General features: G+C 45.4%; 1 protein-coding gene across 1 annotated transcript in view; it reads right to left on the bottom strand.

Annotated features, from left to right (window-relative positions):
• The window catches only part of LOC142557451 (uncharacterized), a 43,927-nt gene that overhangs the window by 3,036 nt on the left and 22,833 nt on the right, over window positions 1-18,058 (bottom strand). Inside the window, exons 11-22 of the mRNA XM_075669301.1 lie at window positions 16,103-16,210; window positions 15,447-15,533; window positions 14,705-14,837; window positions 13,647-13,759; window positions 12,085-12,148; window positions 11,415-11,529; window positions 8,839-8,939; window positions 7,688-7,809; window positions 6,705-6,804; window positions 5,573-5,815; window positions 1,915-2,175; window positions 43-297 (exon numbers count right to left, since the gene is read on the bottom strand). Coding sequence (XP_075525416.1) covers window positions 43-297; window positions 1,915-2,175; window positions 5,573-5,815; window positions 6,705-6,804; window positions 7,688-7,809; window positions 8,839-8,939; window positions 11,415-11,529; window positions 12,085-12,148; window positions 13,647-13,759; window positions 14,705-14,837; window positions 15,447-15,533; window positions 16,103-16,210 — 1,702 coding nt within the window. The remainder of the gene's footprint in view (window positions 1-42; window positions 298-1,914; window positions 2,176-5,572; window positions 5,816-6,704; window positions 6,805-7,687; window positions 7,810-8,838; window positions 8,940-11,414; window positions 11,530-12,084; window positions 12,149-13,646; window positions 13,760-14,704; window positions 14,838-15,446; window positions 15,534-16,102; window positions 16,211-18,058) is intronic.

The following is an 18,058-nucleotide window of genomic DNA, read 5'->3' as shown; positions in this document are numbered from 1 at the left end:
ATTCGACGCTGTCCGGACATTCGACGCTGTTCGGACACTCACAGTTTCCCGTGTACGTGTAGGAGTTGCAGACGGGCGACATGACGGTCCCGTAGGGTCCCTGGTCGCCGTCGTAGAGCAGGCAGTCGCCCTTTCCCAGCTCCCGCTTGCCGGCGCAGTGGTCGAACCTGTCGCAGCGGAAGCTCGCTTCCCAACACTGGCGCGCGCACTCCGCCTCGGACACCTTCTTGATCACCGTGCGCGGGGTGCCCAGCAGGCGGACCAGACGGTCCTTGCGGTAGTCGCTGATGTGCTTGCCTGCGAAACCCCAGGGCACACACGTACGCGGTTGTATTAGAAGCGGTACATAACCTTGTAATACCTCCAAATCAGTTTCGGAGTGATAATGTGTTCCCTCAAAATTGCATTTTCGTTCATTTCGTGGTGAGAGGGGTTCATTACTAAAAGAGAAAAATCAAGGAGGAACATAATTTATTTTTAATTTTGCACATAATCCCCAGTGCTGGAGCCTCGAAGTGACGTCGTGGATGTCAATGTGTCTGCTCTTATTTGGGCAATTTCGGTGACAGTAAAGCTTCAGAAACCCTACAATTTAAGCGTTTGGCTTCTTGAAGATACACTGTAGTTCATCATTAACAATACGAAACTATAGCCGAGCAGTTGGTGCGATACTTTCCAGGCGGCGTCTGGGCCACCTTTACCTTCGCCCTTGCATCTTTTTTTTTTTGGATTGCCGCGCCTCCTCTCACGACAAGAGTGTCTTTTTTGTATTCTAGAAGCGCAATATACTTAATACGCCTAAGATGTTTTTTCATAAGATTCGCGTTAGCTTTTAAAGCTTCACCTAACTTGTGGCATGCTCGTGGTGTTCACGCATATTTCCGGTGTCGTAATGCCTAGGCTTTGCATACGACTATGGTCTAACCCCTTCCTGCCAAAGCTGTGGCACCCATTCTCTCTTCGTTACTGCGGGCATACTGGCGGATTAAGTTGACGGAGGACTAAGTTGGAATTTTGCTGGAGACGTCTGCGGCTTGTAGTATCCATAATAAAAAATCACGGTGCTGATGTTAGGATTGGTAAATTAGTCGGGTTTAACCCCTTACGTGTCACGAACGAGCTCAGCTCGTCGACGACACTTTTCATTTTCTACCAGTGCCACGGACGAACTGGCTTCGTGTCTGTGGTTTATGGTGCTTCTGATAGATGACAGCACACAATCCGCGTGGCAGCGCAAGCAGGACGCGAGTTTATTCTGTCGAAGGAAGTAAAAACATGTTGGCGACTGAGTCCTTTAAAGCTGATTAGGAATTAGGACAAGCTTTTGTCAGGTTTCGGGATAATAGCATGCCACGGATGAGAGAGAGAGAGAGAGAGAGAGAGAGAGAGAGAGAGAGAGAGAGAGAGAGAGAGAGAGAGAATATTTAATGGCGGAAAGGTGGAGAGGTCGGCCTAAGTGAAGTGCCTTTAGCCTGCTATTCCACGCTGGGGAAGAGGTTTTAGGAATAAGAGAGAGAGAATGCGAAGAGGATGGAGGGTGGTGGTACGGTGAAGATGATGAGGGTTGCACAACATACTCTTTCTGTGTAATGCGTACGTGTACACTTCACAGCACAGTCATCCTCAGGCTTTGAGAGACCCCGCTGTAGAGGGCTTCGAATGAATTTCTGAACACCCGAGGTTCTCCCTAAGGTGCACCTAAATTAAATCTAGACACGAGCCCATTTTTTCTTTTTCAAATTCCGCCCCCATCGGAATGCGACTGCCACGGCCGGGAGTCGAGTCCATGACCTCTTGTTCAGCAGCAGATCGCCACAGCCAGTGAGCCACCGCTACCGGTGATTGTGATGGCAGTGGTGGTGGTACCAGTGGTTGTTTGGGGGTGGCGGGAAATGAGCAGGAATCGGGACTCACGCGTGTAATGGCTGCACTTCTCCGCGTCGCTTCGGTCGAGGTCGGCCGGGTCGCTGACCTCGAGGATGTGCTTGTCCTGCAGGCGGCAGACGGGCTTGCCCTTGCGCGACATCGTGCAGAAGTCGAACGCCTTGCAGACGAACTCCTTCTCGTTCAGGCACATGGCGGCGCACTCGGCCGGCTGGCTCACGTTCACGTACTTGCGCGCCGCGAACGAGTAGCAGATGCCCGGCAATTCCTCAAAACGGCTCTGGAAGCTCTCTGAGTGGAAAAACACAAACAAAACAAGGCTTCACTCTGACTGGCTGATTTGTTTGTCGTCTGCTGACTGTTGTATTATTGCTGAAAGCTGGGAGAGTCGGCTACTCAAAACGGCTCTGGAAGCTCTCTGAGTGGAAAAACAAAAACAAAACAAGGCTTCACTCTGACTGATTTGTTTGTCGTCTGCTGATTGTTGTATTATTGCTGAAAGCTGGGAGAGTTGGCTACTCAAAACGGCTCTGGAAGCTCTCTGAGGGGAAAAACAAAAACAAAACAAGGCTTCACTCTGACTGACTGATTTGTTTGTCGTCTGCTGACTGTTGTATTATTGCCGAAAGCTGGGAGAGTTGGCTACTTGCATTACGAAACATCATTACAGAGCGGCCCGCGTCAACGTATGGTTGACCTTCAGGACCCAATAAAGTTCTCCATACCATATAGATACTTCAGACTGCTTACGTGTGGGAATGCGAAAGCATTAAACCGTTTTTAGACCGCGGAACGCCATGAACGCGCTCCTGTTATACACTTATGACGTGGCGCCACCTCTTCCCCATTGGCTGCGCCGCCACGTGCCCTATGACGCACGCACTAGACCGCACCTTTAGTCAGCCAGACGGCTGCGACGTGACGTGTACAATGACGCACTAGGCATCGGCCAGAACCTTTGAGCCGCCGTGGCGTATGGCAAGCGTTCTCGCCTCGCACACCGGAGGCCCGGGTTCGATTCCCACCCAGACCTAAATTTACCAAATTTTATTTTCAAAGCCATTAATTTACTTTGTTTGCAGGAACCTCCCTGAGAAATATGATGTCAGTCCGAGAATTTTTGGACGTGTTTTTATACTTCGCGCCATCGGCCATTTTTGGTACCATCTTTCGGTCACGCCGTCTACGACGTATTTTCGGTCAAGGGGATATATAATGTTTTCGCATTAAAAAGATGCAGAAGTTTACACGAAGTGCCAGCGCCAGGACGGCAAAGTTTCACTGACTGATTTGTTTATCGTCTCCCGACAGTTACTAGAGCTGAAAGCTGCCAGCTTGTTCGTTGCCATGACACCGTGAAACGTAGTTACAGCGCTAAGAAAAAGAGAACAAAAGCTTACGCGATATGCCAGCGCTGGGAGTCCTCCGAATTTCGTGTCAATTTGTGTTTCGTCGTTCGCTAGCGCTGTAATTATGTCTTTACTTATGTCTGCTGACTAATTCATTCGGTAGATTTTCAGTGCTTTAGCGCGTTTATCTCCTATTTTGTTATTTTCTGGCCTGAGATCTAGGGTCCGATGAAAGCTTGTCTGGTCGAGGATGATCATGGCATAGTTCCGTAAAAACACAGACTCCAATCGCATAAAATACTGGAACATTAAAAAAGTCGGAACGTCTTATGTTCATTCTTGTACAAGAAAGCTTTCCCACGGAGGTTGTATATTGCAAAATGAAATAACAGCAACAAACAACTGAAGCATCAAGTTTACTAATCTTTACCTCAGCAGTGGTCACAACGTCACATTCTGTTAACTGCATGTAATGATGGAACTAAGGCGGGCATCACTGATATATTGCACGCGACACTGAAATATGCCTCTTTTGTGACTATATGACTTTTACAGAAAAACTCTCATAAACATCATAATATATTTCACGTAAGATGTAAGCCTAGATAAAAAAATAATGCTTGAGGTACCTTGACAGATGCAGTCAGCGCAACTGCGGTATCTGTTCTTGGTGCATAGGTAGGGATTTGTAAACTTCGTGCTTTGATTCTGTGAAAACTTGTCAATCTACCGCAATTAAAAAAAATGGAACTCCTAAATTAAAGTTCTGCTTTTTTCAGCGGGGAAATTTAGCTTTCTCGCTCAAATGCGGCAAATTTCATTCAGATTGGTGGAGCAGTTGTTTGGTGAGAGCACGTCTGTGTTGCACACGTATTTGAATAGGAAAATGGGGGCTGGCGTTAAGCTAACGCTTCCTCTTAAACTTTTTTGTGTTTTTATGCCGTTCACATTCGTGTTTTTTTTACACGACTGCATGGCCGCGATCTTGTAGCTTCTGAAAACTTTCTCTGCAAGAAATTTAAGTGCGAATGCGAGCGTCGTCTGCAAATCTGTTTGGTTCAGGTATCATCACCTGCACGTGATGGCGATACGTGCGACAAAATTTGTAAATAACAAAATATAGACAGACATTGAAATGACAGAATAACAGGTGGGATCTAAAAGAAAAGGGGGGGGAGGGGTACCTGACCGTGGGTCCCTGTGTGTCCCTCGTGCCCCCTCTCTCTTTTATCAGTGTTTATCAGTGTTTATCAGTGTTTATCAGTGTTTATCAGTGTTTATCAGTGTTTATCAGTGTTTATCAGTGTTTATCGGACATACGAGGTGCTTTTCTTTAGCTGCACGAAGGTTGCCTGTGGCAGATAGTACGATTCTAACCCTGGACGAGGCGGCCATTACTTCTACGAGGAATCAAAACACTTAATAGGATAATTCGCACAATTATGCCAATTAACGTTTCCATTAATTACTTTACGGCACATATATCAACCAACGAATTGTAGCTTGGGAGTAACACGCTATATTGACTTGGAACGCATTTTCAGGACTAGGCTAGTTTCGCGATATTCATTTTCAAACACAGATAGCAATATTCATTTTCATTTTAGTAACCCGCTATATTGACTTGGAACGCATTTTCAGGACTAGGCTAGTTTCGCGATATTCATTTTCAAAGTGTCCTCTTCAATGTTTTGCGCTTTCAACGCTTAAAACAGTGTTTTCTTTAAAAAGTAAGTGGAAGAACAGTGAGTTTTTACCGCGAGTTTGACGGCGCATATATGAAACCCATGCCATCTTCAAAAGTCGTTCTAAGTCGATATGCCTTGCAAACTGCTAATGATGATGGCAATGATGATGATGATAAGGTGATGCTACTCATTACAGCGTACAGTGAATAGACTTTCTGCTGCTGCTGCTGATGAAAATGATGATGAGACTGTGTTACTCACTAGTGAATACAGTGCCACCCGACTGGATCTGCTGTTGCTAATGATGATGAGAGCGATGATGTGATGCTACTCACTTGTGGACAGCGTGCAGTGAATAAACTTTCTGGTGCTGCTGATGATGAAAATGGTGATGATGATGATGTGGCTGTGCTACTCACTAGTGAACACAGTGCCGTCCGACTAGATCTGCTGTTGCTAATGATGATGATGATGAGGCGGTTCTACTCACTAGTGAACATAGTACAGTGTGAATAAATTTCTGCTGCTGCTGGTGAAGAAAATGATGACGAGGTTGTGCTACCGACTAGCCAGCATAGTGCCGTCTGACTTGCTCTGCTGCTGCTAATGATGTTGATAGTCATGTAATGATGATGAGGCGGTACTACTCACTAGTGAACACAGTGCAGTCTGACTGGACCTCCGTCTCCTGATGCGTGGGCTTTCTGGCCTCGGTGCTGATGACGCACTGCTTGCTGACCAGACACGTCGAGAAGGCGAAGCAGTCCTCGCGGTCGCGGCAGATGTCGGCGCAGTCCTGCGCCGCGAACGAGCCCACGTGCATGCCGTAGGACGCGCTCGTTTGCAGTCGCGCGCCCACGCCGTATTCATTGAAGTCCTTCGGCAGGTACAGGCCTGCGGTTATGGAAGGGTCGTGATAAAGCACGAAATACAATAGGACGCCGAGGGCTTTGAGGGACATCAAAAAGCATGCCTATATTAGTTTAGTTTGGTGAATTATTCTTTCAAGCCTCAATTTTTCTTTTCTTGATTCGGCGGTGAGGGATTGACAAATATAGTGGAGAAAATGAAGGCTAGAATTTTGAAGCCTTTCGTGTTTAAGACGGTCGGTGCATAGTCGAGCCTTGTTGTTTCAACTGATAAGTAGTAAAGGAACTCTGTGTGAGGCCATGGATTTCAAATGACCTTTTCATTTATGGGCCACTATTCAATTTCCTTTTACACGTAATAAATTTGTACGTGTCGCGTCGCTGGTCGAGCAAGCAAGCGGGGTCGTTTAGTGCGACAGTTGGTCCCATTTTCCGTTTGCTGGTCGTTCATTGGTTGATTGTTTAGAAAAATGGCGGAACCCTCTCTGGGTGATGGGCTGTGAATTAGGCGGCGCGAGCGCAATAAAATAAAAGAGGGAAATTAGTCCGATTGCAAATTGTGAAATTAAAGGATAACTGATGCAAATACGAAGCGTAACAAGCAAATATTATGTAAGTAGGTCAGATTACCCAAAAACGAAAGGATGTTCTTACATTTGTGTCTGACACAGAAAATTGAAGATGCCACCAGAAACGCTCCTGTGGTTAAAACACAGAGTGGGAGCACCAAAGGAAGTGAGCAGCGGTAGAGTCAAGTTCCAGCCAAGCTTTTCAGAAAGGTTTTTCCAAAATGTGTTTTCCATTGAAGAGCAAAACTTACATAAAATGAAATGACATGTTCTTTTCTTTCGGTACGTGCTTAGCAGCTACTGCTGATCAGGAAAGAAAAGAAAATAGGAAGCCCGTGGTCTCACCCTGCTGGTGGAAATGCCTGAGGTCCGGATCTTTCTCTCCGATGACGTCACGGAGTCCCCCAGTGGAGTACTCGATAGTTTCGGCAACAAGTGTGGCAAACTGAAATGAGACAAAATGTTTTAAAACTTGCTATCGCTAGTGAAAATTTTCGAGTGGTTACTTATATGACAGACAAGAGGCTTCAGATAAGATGCTTGACGAACCAGTGCAAACACTATGTGTGACTTGCTATATGGCAAGTAAAAGTGGACAGCGAGTGCTTCGACGAATTTTGTGACTTGCTCGAGCGTCTGCAAGTTTTCCTTCCTTCTGGGCTTCGTCTCCGGTTGTTTTAACCGGTGACCTTTTCGGCGTGTATGTAAAAAGGCGTGACCCGTCACCCGTGGAGTTTCCTACTAAAATTACTACAGAGAACTAGAGCGTCCTGGCGTTGAGATCGTTAATCTACTATAGGTAATGGAAGTTTGTACATGGATTTCTGTGACCTTCGTCTTTGCGACTTCAGGCGTTCTTGTGGCGTTATTGCGCTTTATCAGCATTTATCCCTCTGAATTTTCGAGAGATATTTCTTTTCCTAACGCATGTAGGGAACAAGGTTCCGCGCTCATGCATAATCATTGGGAATCGTTGAATATTTATATCAGGAAAATTTAGTTGGAAGTGATCAATTTGCAAAGTCGCAATGCCGTTTGAAGCCAAAAGGACGAAGCTACCATAGACACTAGCCCCCAGGGTTCCCCCTTCTTTCTTCCTTCTCCTCTTTCAATCCACTTTCCCACTTCCCCAGTGTAGGGTAGCCTGCCGGGCTCAGCCTAGTTAACGTCCCTACCTTTTCTTTATGACTTATTTCTTTTTATCTCTCTCCTCTAGTGATCTTTGTAGGAAGCTTTATGCGTTTAGTTACATTGTTGATAATTACTTTTTCAGACCAGATACAATTTCTTTAATCCCTAGTTTGCCAACAAGCCAAGGGTTACCGCACCGCTAGACTTGTTCCGAGGTGCTGGACGATAAACTTGAAGTCGCTGTTTAACAGGGAGTCTTCGAGGGCCGCGATTGCATCGCGGGTCAAGACGACGTTCCTTTTCCGAGAGCGCTCCGTCTCTGAAAAGAAACGAGGCAGCTTTTTTTTTGTTTGCGAACATGGAAATTAAAGCATTACATTTCAGCTCCTTGCTATCGGGCTCCTTTTGGGTGGTAAAACTGTGGTTAAGGCTGATCTCGACTATCTCGCAACAGGTACCCATCTCGGAGGCACATATGACACACAAGGGGCTTCAGGCAAAGATGCTCAGGGAGCCAGTGCAAGCACGAACTCGAGGGCCTTTCAAACACCTAACTCAAGCACATTCGACTACCTTATTTTTCCCCTCGCAAGCACCTTGCATCTTACTTGCTTTAGCAAGTAAGGTGCTAGAGTTGCCAAAGTTGTTTCTTTTCAAATTTTATCGAACTGGCGGCCCGATCAATGTGTTTCAGCTCGGCATCAATTGTGAGGAAGCCTATATGCTCAAATGCGCTTGAAATTCTGACCAGTACTGAACCAATACCGATTACTCAAACGCGGAAAGGATTTAGAGTCTTAGGGGGCCTTTGGAAGATGTGCGATAAATAGCAAAAAAAAAAAGTCATGCATGAAATATTTAAGCGATACCAGACACACAAGTCACACAAATAACTGAGCATCTCGTCGCCGGTTTTATTCCCAGCCATGCTGGTCGCATTGCAATGAGGTCGCAATGGAAAAAGGCTTGCATTCAGGCATGTGTAAAAAAAAAAGAAAGAAAAAAATACCCTTAGGAGGTAGAAATAATCCAGAGTACCGTATTAGGTTCATTGTTTTATTGCCAGCGTTGCTTCGGTGCTCAGAGTAAGTGAGCAAGTGAATCAATGATAAATAAATAAATAAATAAATAAATAAATAAATAAATAAATAAATAAATAAATAAATAAATAAATAAATATTGTCTGCAGCGCCATATGTAGTCTTGTTCGCACAGGTAAACGTAGTCACGAGCCTTTTTTGGTTGCAACAGGCGTAGCAATTGTAATCTTAGCTTCGCGTCCCCCGGCGCTGTGAAATAAATTAGGATAATGCAGGAGGCAAAGGTGGGAGAAATGAACGTTACTTACTCACGTAGGTGTTACATTCCACAGAGTTCTCTAGAACACCGGCCGACTCCACATCTTTCTTCGTCGTTGTGGAACAGAACGATCCGCAGTACGATATCGCGCTGAAAAAGAACGCAAACGCGGCTCCTTGGAACTTGCAGCAATGTGGATGCTTCCCACTGGTTACGCATTGACGATTTACTGTCTTTTATTTTTTTCGTATTATTGAACGGACTCGTTTGACTGGCTCGTGCCTGATTACACAAACTGCGGAACATGCCGCATCGCTGTAACTTATCTTATGTCGACTGTCTAGGGGGGGGGAGGCACTTTCTAAATGTAACTTTTCGCTCTGAAAGTTTTGTGGCCATTTGACCATACTGCGTAATTAATTGTTCGCGAAGAAGTCGACGGTACAATAATTGCCAACATTTTCAAATTTCAATCAATCGATATATTAATTACTGCGTGGTGAGAGCGCACCATTGTCTCTTTGTGAAAAGAAAAAATCGGGCGGAACTCAGCTACGATAATTAGCCAAGTAATATATATATATATATATATATATATATATTTAACGAGAAGAAAGGGGGTTAACCGAGGGGCCCGATTTTTATTAGTCATATCATAAGAAGGCAAGGAACACTGACACCAAGGACAACACTGGGGAAATAAATTGTGCTTAATAAATGAAATAAAGAAACGATTAATTAATGGAAATTAAAGTGGATAAAAAAACAACTTTCCGCAGGTTCCCACCCTTGGAAAGTTTGTTCTTTCACGGAGTTTTTCACGGCCGTGGCACGGCCGAAACGTAAAAAACATTAAAGATGCAATTTTCGTAAGTCTGCACCTTCGTTGCTAAAACTATATATATATATATATATATATATATAGAAGATGAGAAGAAACCGCGTCATGGAGTCGCCAATCCACAGCATTGTCCTCTACACCGATCAACATAAAAAATCGTAACGTAAAAGGCAAATGCAAGTTGCGCCACAATGTTTGTAAACAAAGTCGAAAACACACACAAAAGGGGCCGTGATGTAGACTACGATGAGCGTATAAACAGATGAGGAATTGCAAAGAATGAAAATAATGCACGCACGAAATACAAAAAAAAGTATAACGCGCGATATACGAGCGTTAATATTTACAAATACTAGAAGCAAGTTGTAGTATCACCGTGTGACTGTTCAGTGCGGAATCTAGTTAAGGATGCCGGTAAAGGGAAAGAGAAAAGCAGACGGCAGGGAGGTTAACCAGAATAACGTCCGGTTGGCTACCCTACACCGGGTGGATGGGAAAGGGGAAAACAAAGATGACAGGGAGAGAGGAGGGAAGCAAAGAAGGATATTATTAGTGAGATCGCTGACGCATGTGGTCTTATAGAAATTGCATTAATACTCAACGATGCCTGTAAATAACCGAAACGAGTCACGCATGAGGCGCCTGCTGACACCGGGCTCCTCTCCCGCGGTTCCCTCTGTACCTTCTGGACTGCGCTGCCGTGAAGTCCATGCATACTCAGTGGCACGTAACCAGTGACCCAGCTCAGCGTTAATATGTTCACTGAAGAACAGCACATACCGAGCGGTGCGTACCCACGTGAATGGCGCACATTCTTAGACTGTTACTACTTTCGGGATCGGCCCACATTACTGGTGGGATGGCTCGATTTCGGGAAAGGAAACTGGTCTGACATGGCCAAGAATGTTACTGTCATTGAAAATGATATGTCCCTGTAAAGCCAGCACCACAGTTGCTGACACCTGGATGGTTGATTGCAGTTAGTATAGTAGAATATTTACACCGCGAACACGGTTGTAGACGCGCGTAAATAAATGAACGGACGCGCGATTCTTCCGGCTTGAAACTCATTGGCTGCGATAAAAAGCAGAGTCTTGGAATAAACTTACATATTTACGTGCCGATAATCCGCTCGTCGCATACACTGTATTACAACTTCACGATAGTTTATCTCTCATGTTACATGACGCATTTTGCTTCGATATGTAGTGCGATCGGATATATATATATATATATATATATATATATATATATATATATATATATATATATATATATATATATATAATAATAATTTCTCCCTGAACAATTCTTAAGTTGTGAAGTTTTTTGCGTGTAACTTGTCATACTTCCGTCTGATATATATGCGGATGTTTCATCATTGTATAGTTTATCACGAATCACTGCTGCTGGCACGCCATACGAAGCTCGAAAACCAGTCACAAGACTAGTTTCTCATTTAGCCTTGGCTCAGGGGCAATAGCATTGTATTGCCTGAAACAATAGACTTCACACTTCAAGATAACATGATATTTTCATTTTTTTAAAGAAAGCCACTAGGAAGTTTTATTGTTCATCGCTTTGGCTGCTGTAAAGCTTCTCGAAAAAGTTTGCTGTACGAGATTCAAGGAGCGATGTTTCCGCATCCGTAGACGCGTCAATTTGAAATCTCGATAAAAATTGTTCCGTGACCTCGTTAAAAATCTAACAAGCTGCGTCTTTTTTTCCCAATTTGCTGACTCGATTATCACTAGGAAATGAGAGGTCCGGGGATTTCGTCTCACCTGCAGTCCTTATATTGCTTCGAAGAACACGTTTTGAGGCAGTCGTTCTGAGTGATGACACCCTCGGACCAATCTGGTTCCATGATTTTCTTGTTCTGGATCTCCTTGTAGTCAGCTGCATGGCATAGAATTATGCACTTTCGACTGCATTGGAGTTTTTGTTTGAGGACGTTGATGGGGAAGAGAAAACACTCATCAAGTTTACTAAACCTGTGCGAGCTGTACGAAGGAGCATCAAATGGCTCCTGCAGACGTTCGAGGTTTTTTACATCACAACTTGTTAAAGCACAAATAGTTCGTTAGCAACGGAAAACATAGTAAGATGTAAAAATGGGACCCAGTATCGCGTGCAACGATTTGTAAGGCCGATCAATGGTTTAGGCCGTTCCGTGGAATGCGGTGGTAAATTTCACACAAAAGCAAATAATAAATTTAACTTGCAATAAGCCGTTTTGTGTTGCCTTTATTAGCGCTGCGATGAATGCAAGAAGGAACGTTGCCTTTAAATTGATTGAACTCGATTTGATTCAACAGGCTTTCCTGGGTTGTTGCGGATGGGAGAAATCGCACTCTTGCTATTATTGTACGGTAGACAACAAAACGCAATTTCGACGAGCAAAACGCACACGTTTTCTGCGGAGGTAAACTATTTCGATAGCGCAATGCACACCTGAAATCGCGGGATGTCCCAGAACGAGCACCGTGATGTAGACCATGTTTTCGGTGAAGTCAATCTGGAAAAGCCCAAAAGAGTTTGGCATTGGTGGCGGCGATTCTCCTGCACCAGCGATATCTCTTTCTCTACTTTGCCTCCTCTACCAATGTAGGGTAGAAAACCGGATATCTCTCTTCTAATCAACCTCCCTGCTTTTTTAATATAATTTCATTTCTCTCTCTTCCTTTCCTGCATCCTGCACGCAACATAAACGCTTCCAATGTCACACAATAGTTAGCCAGTTATAGCAGGACGCATTGCTTTGTTTGGCACAATGCGGCGACACTGTATTAGTTAAGCCTGTTCCTTGAAGCACGTGTTCAAAGTATTAATAATCCTGCCATCATATACGCTATACACAGAGATAAAGAGAAACAGGGTGGTAATTTTATCCTGTCTCACGGCCACCCATCTCCACACGCAGAACGTGAGCACTCGAGAGTACAGTAGAGTCCCGTTGTTGACAAGAATTCTAGCACAGCTTTGTGAAACCTCGTGTGGGGTTGAAGCACGACCTATCGAAAAACGAGCCATCTTTGAGCGAAGTTCGAGAAAGATGAAGCTGCTGCAACTTGCTGCGCAGCATAGAAGCGACAATTGTTTAAAGCTGGGCGTTCTCAAAAAAAGAAAGAAAGAAAGAAAGCATGCGTTCGAGCGTTTTGTTTTTAGACACGAAGGGCTCGACGCACGTCACTTCCGGTGAAGGCCCGGATGTGCTGTACACCAACGCACAACGCTCACACCCGGATGAACGCGTCGCCGAGGGATCGTGTACCCTACAACGATCTTTGGCAGTGACTTAGCCTCGCAGGGGATCTTTTTGCCCAAGTTACGCCTCGGTTGAGTCACGGTAGCACTTAGTAAAGCAATGAAGGGGGCTAGTCGGTGAACGTTCATGGTTATATTGCGCTCAGTTTTACACAAGCGATATTAAGGAAGGACAGGACGTGGACGGACGTTGCGCTACGTCCGTCCACGTCCTGCCCTTCCTTAATATCGTGTTTGTAAATGTAAATGTAGCACATAGATAATGTGGCAGAAAAGTGACTTGCAGAGTCGCGTTCAGTATTAGCCTCAACACCGTGATCGAAGGAGCTCCAAGAATGCACAGTGGCTTAATAAATGCCGGCAGTTAGGACTGTGCGTAGTTCTGTTCTTTCCTTTTTCCTATTTCGGCGCTGCTGCGCAGTCTTGGAGCCCCTCCAACCACGAGCACTGGTGTTGGTGCCCATACTGAATCGCGACTCCAGGCATGAGGGTGAACACGAGGGAAAATATGCGGAGTATCTTTAGATTCATAATTTGGGTGCTGACTCCAAAAGAACTTTAGTTTTCTCTTGGATGCCGCAATCGGAATACTTTTCTTTTTTTGCGGTTAAGGCATTAGACGAATGGCAAACGAAGCAAGCACGCGATGCCGTGTTTCCTGCCTGTCTCAAATTCGCACGTGTCACTGCAGGCTGTCCTGTTATGGATGCGAACAGTACGTGACTCGGCAACAATTTGTTGCAACTCACCGTTACGTCAGGGGTTCGGAGAGGTGAGAGTTGCGTGATGCGTTGGAGCTCGGCCATGAATCTGCGCTTGATGTTGGCGCGGTTTATTATAAATAGGACCATGTTCTTCGATACTGCAGTGAAAAGTGGTGCGCAGTGAAAAAACAAAACAAGACAGAATTGAGTTGAGTTGTTGTAGGCTACTGGTGGGATTAGCCTTGCAGTTGCTGCCGGCAATTGCTCCACCGTAGCGACACTTAAAATAAATAATACAAGCGTGGAGATCACTCGACAGTGTAACACACATACATGTACAAGAAGAAAAACAAAGCTGCATTCAAAAAAAAAAAGACAAGGCGTAAGCAGTTTAGTGATACGTTCATGAGGCTCACAGCCATCATCGCTTTCATTCAGCCAAATCCATAGCTGATCCTTTCTGTGCGCGTTCCGTCCATGTCCAAATTTTTCTTAATGCTTACGCGTTTGGTGACAAACTTTTCTTCACATACAGGGTGTCCCAACTACCATGCACCAAGATTTAAATATACGCAAATGCCACGTAGCTGGACAGAACCAAGGTAATTTTGTTTGCCGTTGCTTGGAGATACTCAGATTATATTTTGCATTCCGCCTAACTACGTAATTAGCCTTTATTATTTATAAACTTATCAAATATTATAGTTAGATGGAAACGTGTCAATGAGAAGATTGCAGAGCAACACGAAAAGCTCCCGATACAGCTTTCTGTTGCTCAACACGTGCTGCATAAAAGTGTTCTTCCGAGCGTGAAAGCAGCCCGCAAATACAGGCGAAATTTCCGCGCGACTGGCCGCTCGATACACTTTCGTACAGCCAACCACATAATTTCACGGAGCACAAGATCTGAGAAAAATATGGATGCCTGCGCAGCCTGACAACATAGCCGATGGCATTCGCATTTAGAGCCTCTGCCAGTATATGTGAACAGCTTTGCGATGTTCGGTATTGCTGACTACTGCTGCAGGCTGCTCAGAAATTCAACGTTTTCTGAGATCCCGCGGTTCGTAAACTTTTGTGGTTGACTGTATAACAGGGTGTACCTGGGAAGCCGAGTTGAACCCAGGTGAACTCAGACTCGTTCTCCGGGTAGCAGTTCTTCACGTTCAGCTTTTTGTTCAAGTCTCTCATCTCTGTCGTGATGTCGTGGATGTTTGCGAAGAAGTAGAAGTACGGCTGCATGAAGAAGCACGAAGAAAAAAAAAATTCTGTAGATTCAACGCACATATTGGAGTCTGTGTGAAGCATTGCTTTAGCGAAGTGGTTAGATAAATTATACGTAGTAAATGGCGATGAGCGCGATTGTGTTTACTTTCATCCCATGCAGCGCGTGATGTTTTTGCTCTGGTTGTTTATGCAACACCAAGGTCAAAACTTCCACGTACTTTGTGTCACATTGGCAAGCGAGCGCGTAAATACATTCGAGCTTCTATTGCCGTTGTGTGAAAGCAAAAAACGTATCCATTCTAAAGATTTAGCGAAGAATGGTTACGCATTGTCAGTGTCACACGCCGAATGGCTAAATTATATAAAACCAAGTAAGTCAAAGAAACATCTTAATATAACGCGCTGTTACGAGATTGGTGTGCTCCAGAGATGCCTATGAGACGAGAATATGTCTTGTGATCATCAGTGATCACATCAGTGATCCGAGTTGATATCATTTCCTTTTCGTGAGTTAATATCTGTCGCAATAATATGAAACCTTTAGCCGCGCATGCGCACTAGTCATTTGCATGCTTACCGGGAACACTTAGCAAAGCGAGTCGCTTAAAAGTTTCGTACCTCAGTCTTCTTGCTAACGTAAGCGTACATGGCCACTCGTATCGGCAGGTTCTTTTGGTTGACCGCCGAGTCCATAACTGGGCCCTCCTGCAAATGACAAGATGTGGACGAGCGGGGTTTGTTTGTTTGTTTGTAGCATGCCAAAATTGAAGTTAGCCTCAAGTTATTCTTAGACTTTTCTCGCGAACTTTAGTACTGTTTAGTTGAAATTCCATGTAGTGTCACATTTTACCACGGGCGAATTCAGAAAAAAGGGTTCAGGGTTCAATATTAGGGCCTCCTCGCGCGCATATCGGCTGCGGCTGCTGCAGCAGCAGGCAGCAAGTAGCGTATGGAAAGCTACGCCTACTTCCAGCAAACAGCGACAGATGTACAGAAGTCACCTTCGCTGAACATTTGCAACCGACACAACTGCACGAGCAAGAAAACAAGCGTGCTAGCGCTGTCGAACTCAGCAGCTGGACTGGCCCAGGAAGAACATGGCGGACGGAAGCAGCTCCCAGCCGGAAGTAGTCGCTGTACAATAAAGTGCGTCCGCAGCGCCCGAGACGTTTTCGGTACTTAGCTTTTAAAGCTCATAAAGGGACTTTAATTTCAACTAGGCGTGATGAAAACGAGATATCGGCTTCGAAGGCATTGCGTACGCGCCAACTCACCGCAAGGAAGCTGTAGATCAGAACAGCGTGTGTCAGGTGGGCACCTCCCACTGGCATTGGATCCGTTACCAACTCATAGGTGTGCACGGGCATACCACGGACAGTTTGCTGTTCGAAATGAATGAATGAGGTAACGAAACGATAAACAGATCGTTAAGACAATGAATTATCAGTGAATACAAAACGTACACTCCTTGAATTTCGTGCCACACGAGTTTCGTTAAATGAAAGATGTTTGCAAAAATGTTTCGCGTGTTATTAAGCTGAAGTTATGTGAAATGAATCACCTTGAGCGCCGGCTGTTCCATCGGTGGAACTTCTTGCGAGCTATTGTATAAACTCTTAATTTCGTTCCCACACAACTTCCGCTATCAGAAACGTCTTCCTTTTTCATTATTGAAATGAAAATACGATAGATGTAGTCATATATCACACTCCTGTACACACGGGAACACTTAATCTGGTTCCACGTAGGTTTCACTTAATAAAATAAACACCTTCGTAAAACTGTTGCACTTAAAGCAACTAATGAATCGGTAACTGAAAATATTTCTTGTCGCGCTGTTTGCGTGGGATCCCTGTATGACTCCGGGCCACTGTGGACTTTCTCCGGGCCACTGTGGGCTTTCCTCCAATAGGCGGGTCGAAGCAACGTCCCACAATTTACCTAGACTTGGCTTGATCGCAGTTTTTCGGAAGCGCGCCGTTGACGTGTATCATTTGATTTAAATGCGTAAGCATTTCAATGCTTACTTCTATGCTTAGCGAACGAGAAAACCGTCCATCCGTCCGTCCCGTAAGACGACCGCTTTCGAGACAGCGCCCGCAGGAGCGAGCGGATTCACCTTCGCGCAGCCCCTCGCTTCAACGCCGACGAAGCGGCGAGAACACAGCGCTCACGGAGCTCTGAGCCCACGCTTCACTCTGCCACTTACGCAGATCGCTTTCGAGATAACGGCCCGCGCGTCTCTCTTCAATGCCAAGTAAGCGGCGAGAACACAGCGCTCAGGGAGCTCTGAGCTCATGCTTCCCTCTGGCACTTTCGCAGATCGCTTTCGAGATACCGGTCCGCGCGTCTCTCCTTCAACGCCAAGTAAGCGGCGAGAACACAGCGCGCGAAGCTATCAGCAGTCGGTACTCTTTGTCGGCATCGAGCATCGCTTTCAAGGTACGGCCTGCACGGCAGTGCCATACGAAGCCGCCGCCCGAGTACATTTGGTCAATGGTTCGACGCGGATGGTTAAGGCGCCAAAGAGCGATGACGGCTCACAATGATCGGAACGCCATCAGCGCACCTGCTGCCGCCACCGGCACCCGTATGTGTCGCTGCAGCGCTGTCGTTTGTACTGACCGGCTCAAGTTTTATGACATTATTAGTTCCAGCGGGTTGCGCGGAGATGAGCAAGTGGCACAATGCTTGCGCATACTTAAACAACTCCCAGAAAAGTTTCTGTGTGAATCCCTTTTTTTTTCTACAGTTATAAAGCTTCTGCTGTTATAAAAATGCGGCATAGCCCATCTTGCGATGACGGTCGGCGGTACTGCGTTATCATTGAATCAATTTAGCGACAAAACGCATTGCAATCGTCGGAACGAGTTACGTATAAGGCGTGCAACAGCAGCGGGACTACGCTTTCGCGTTTCCTTAAGAACACTTGGTGCCATCTAGCACTGCTGCCGCGAAACCGACACGTGGCCCCCGAATTGCACAAAACAAACAAGCATGCATACACACATGGCATCCGTGAAATGCATGGAGGACCCTATCATAACGCATTAAAACAAAAGGCTGTAGTTGTTCATTTGCTGAATCACCACAACAGACTGTGTTTGCATCGTTTGCGTGCAAACTCGGCCTGTGTGTCGCTGGCGGGGCTTGGGAGAACCAGCGAGCCAAATTATATTGTTGTTGCGTGTCTTTTTTTTTTTCTCAACGGAGACGTTCGTCGTTCGCGC

This window comes from Dermacentor variabilis, chromosome 9 (assembly GCF_050947875.1).
Source record: "Dermacentor variabilis isolate Ectoservices chromosome 9, ASM5094787v1, whole genome shotgun sequence".
Classification (NCBI taxonomy): Eukaryota; Metazoa; Arthropoda; class Arachnida; order Ixodida; family Ixodidae; genus Dermacentor; species Dermacentor variabilis.
This window is presented reverse-complemented; position numbering and strand designations above follow the sequence as displayed.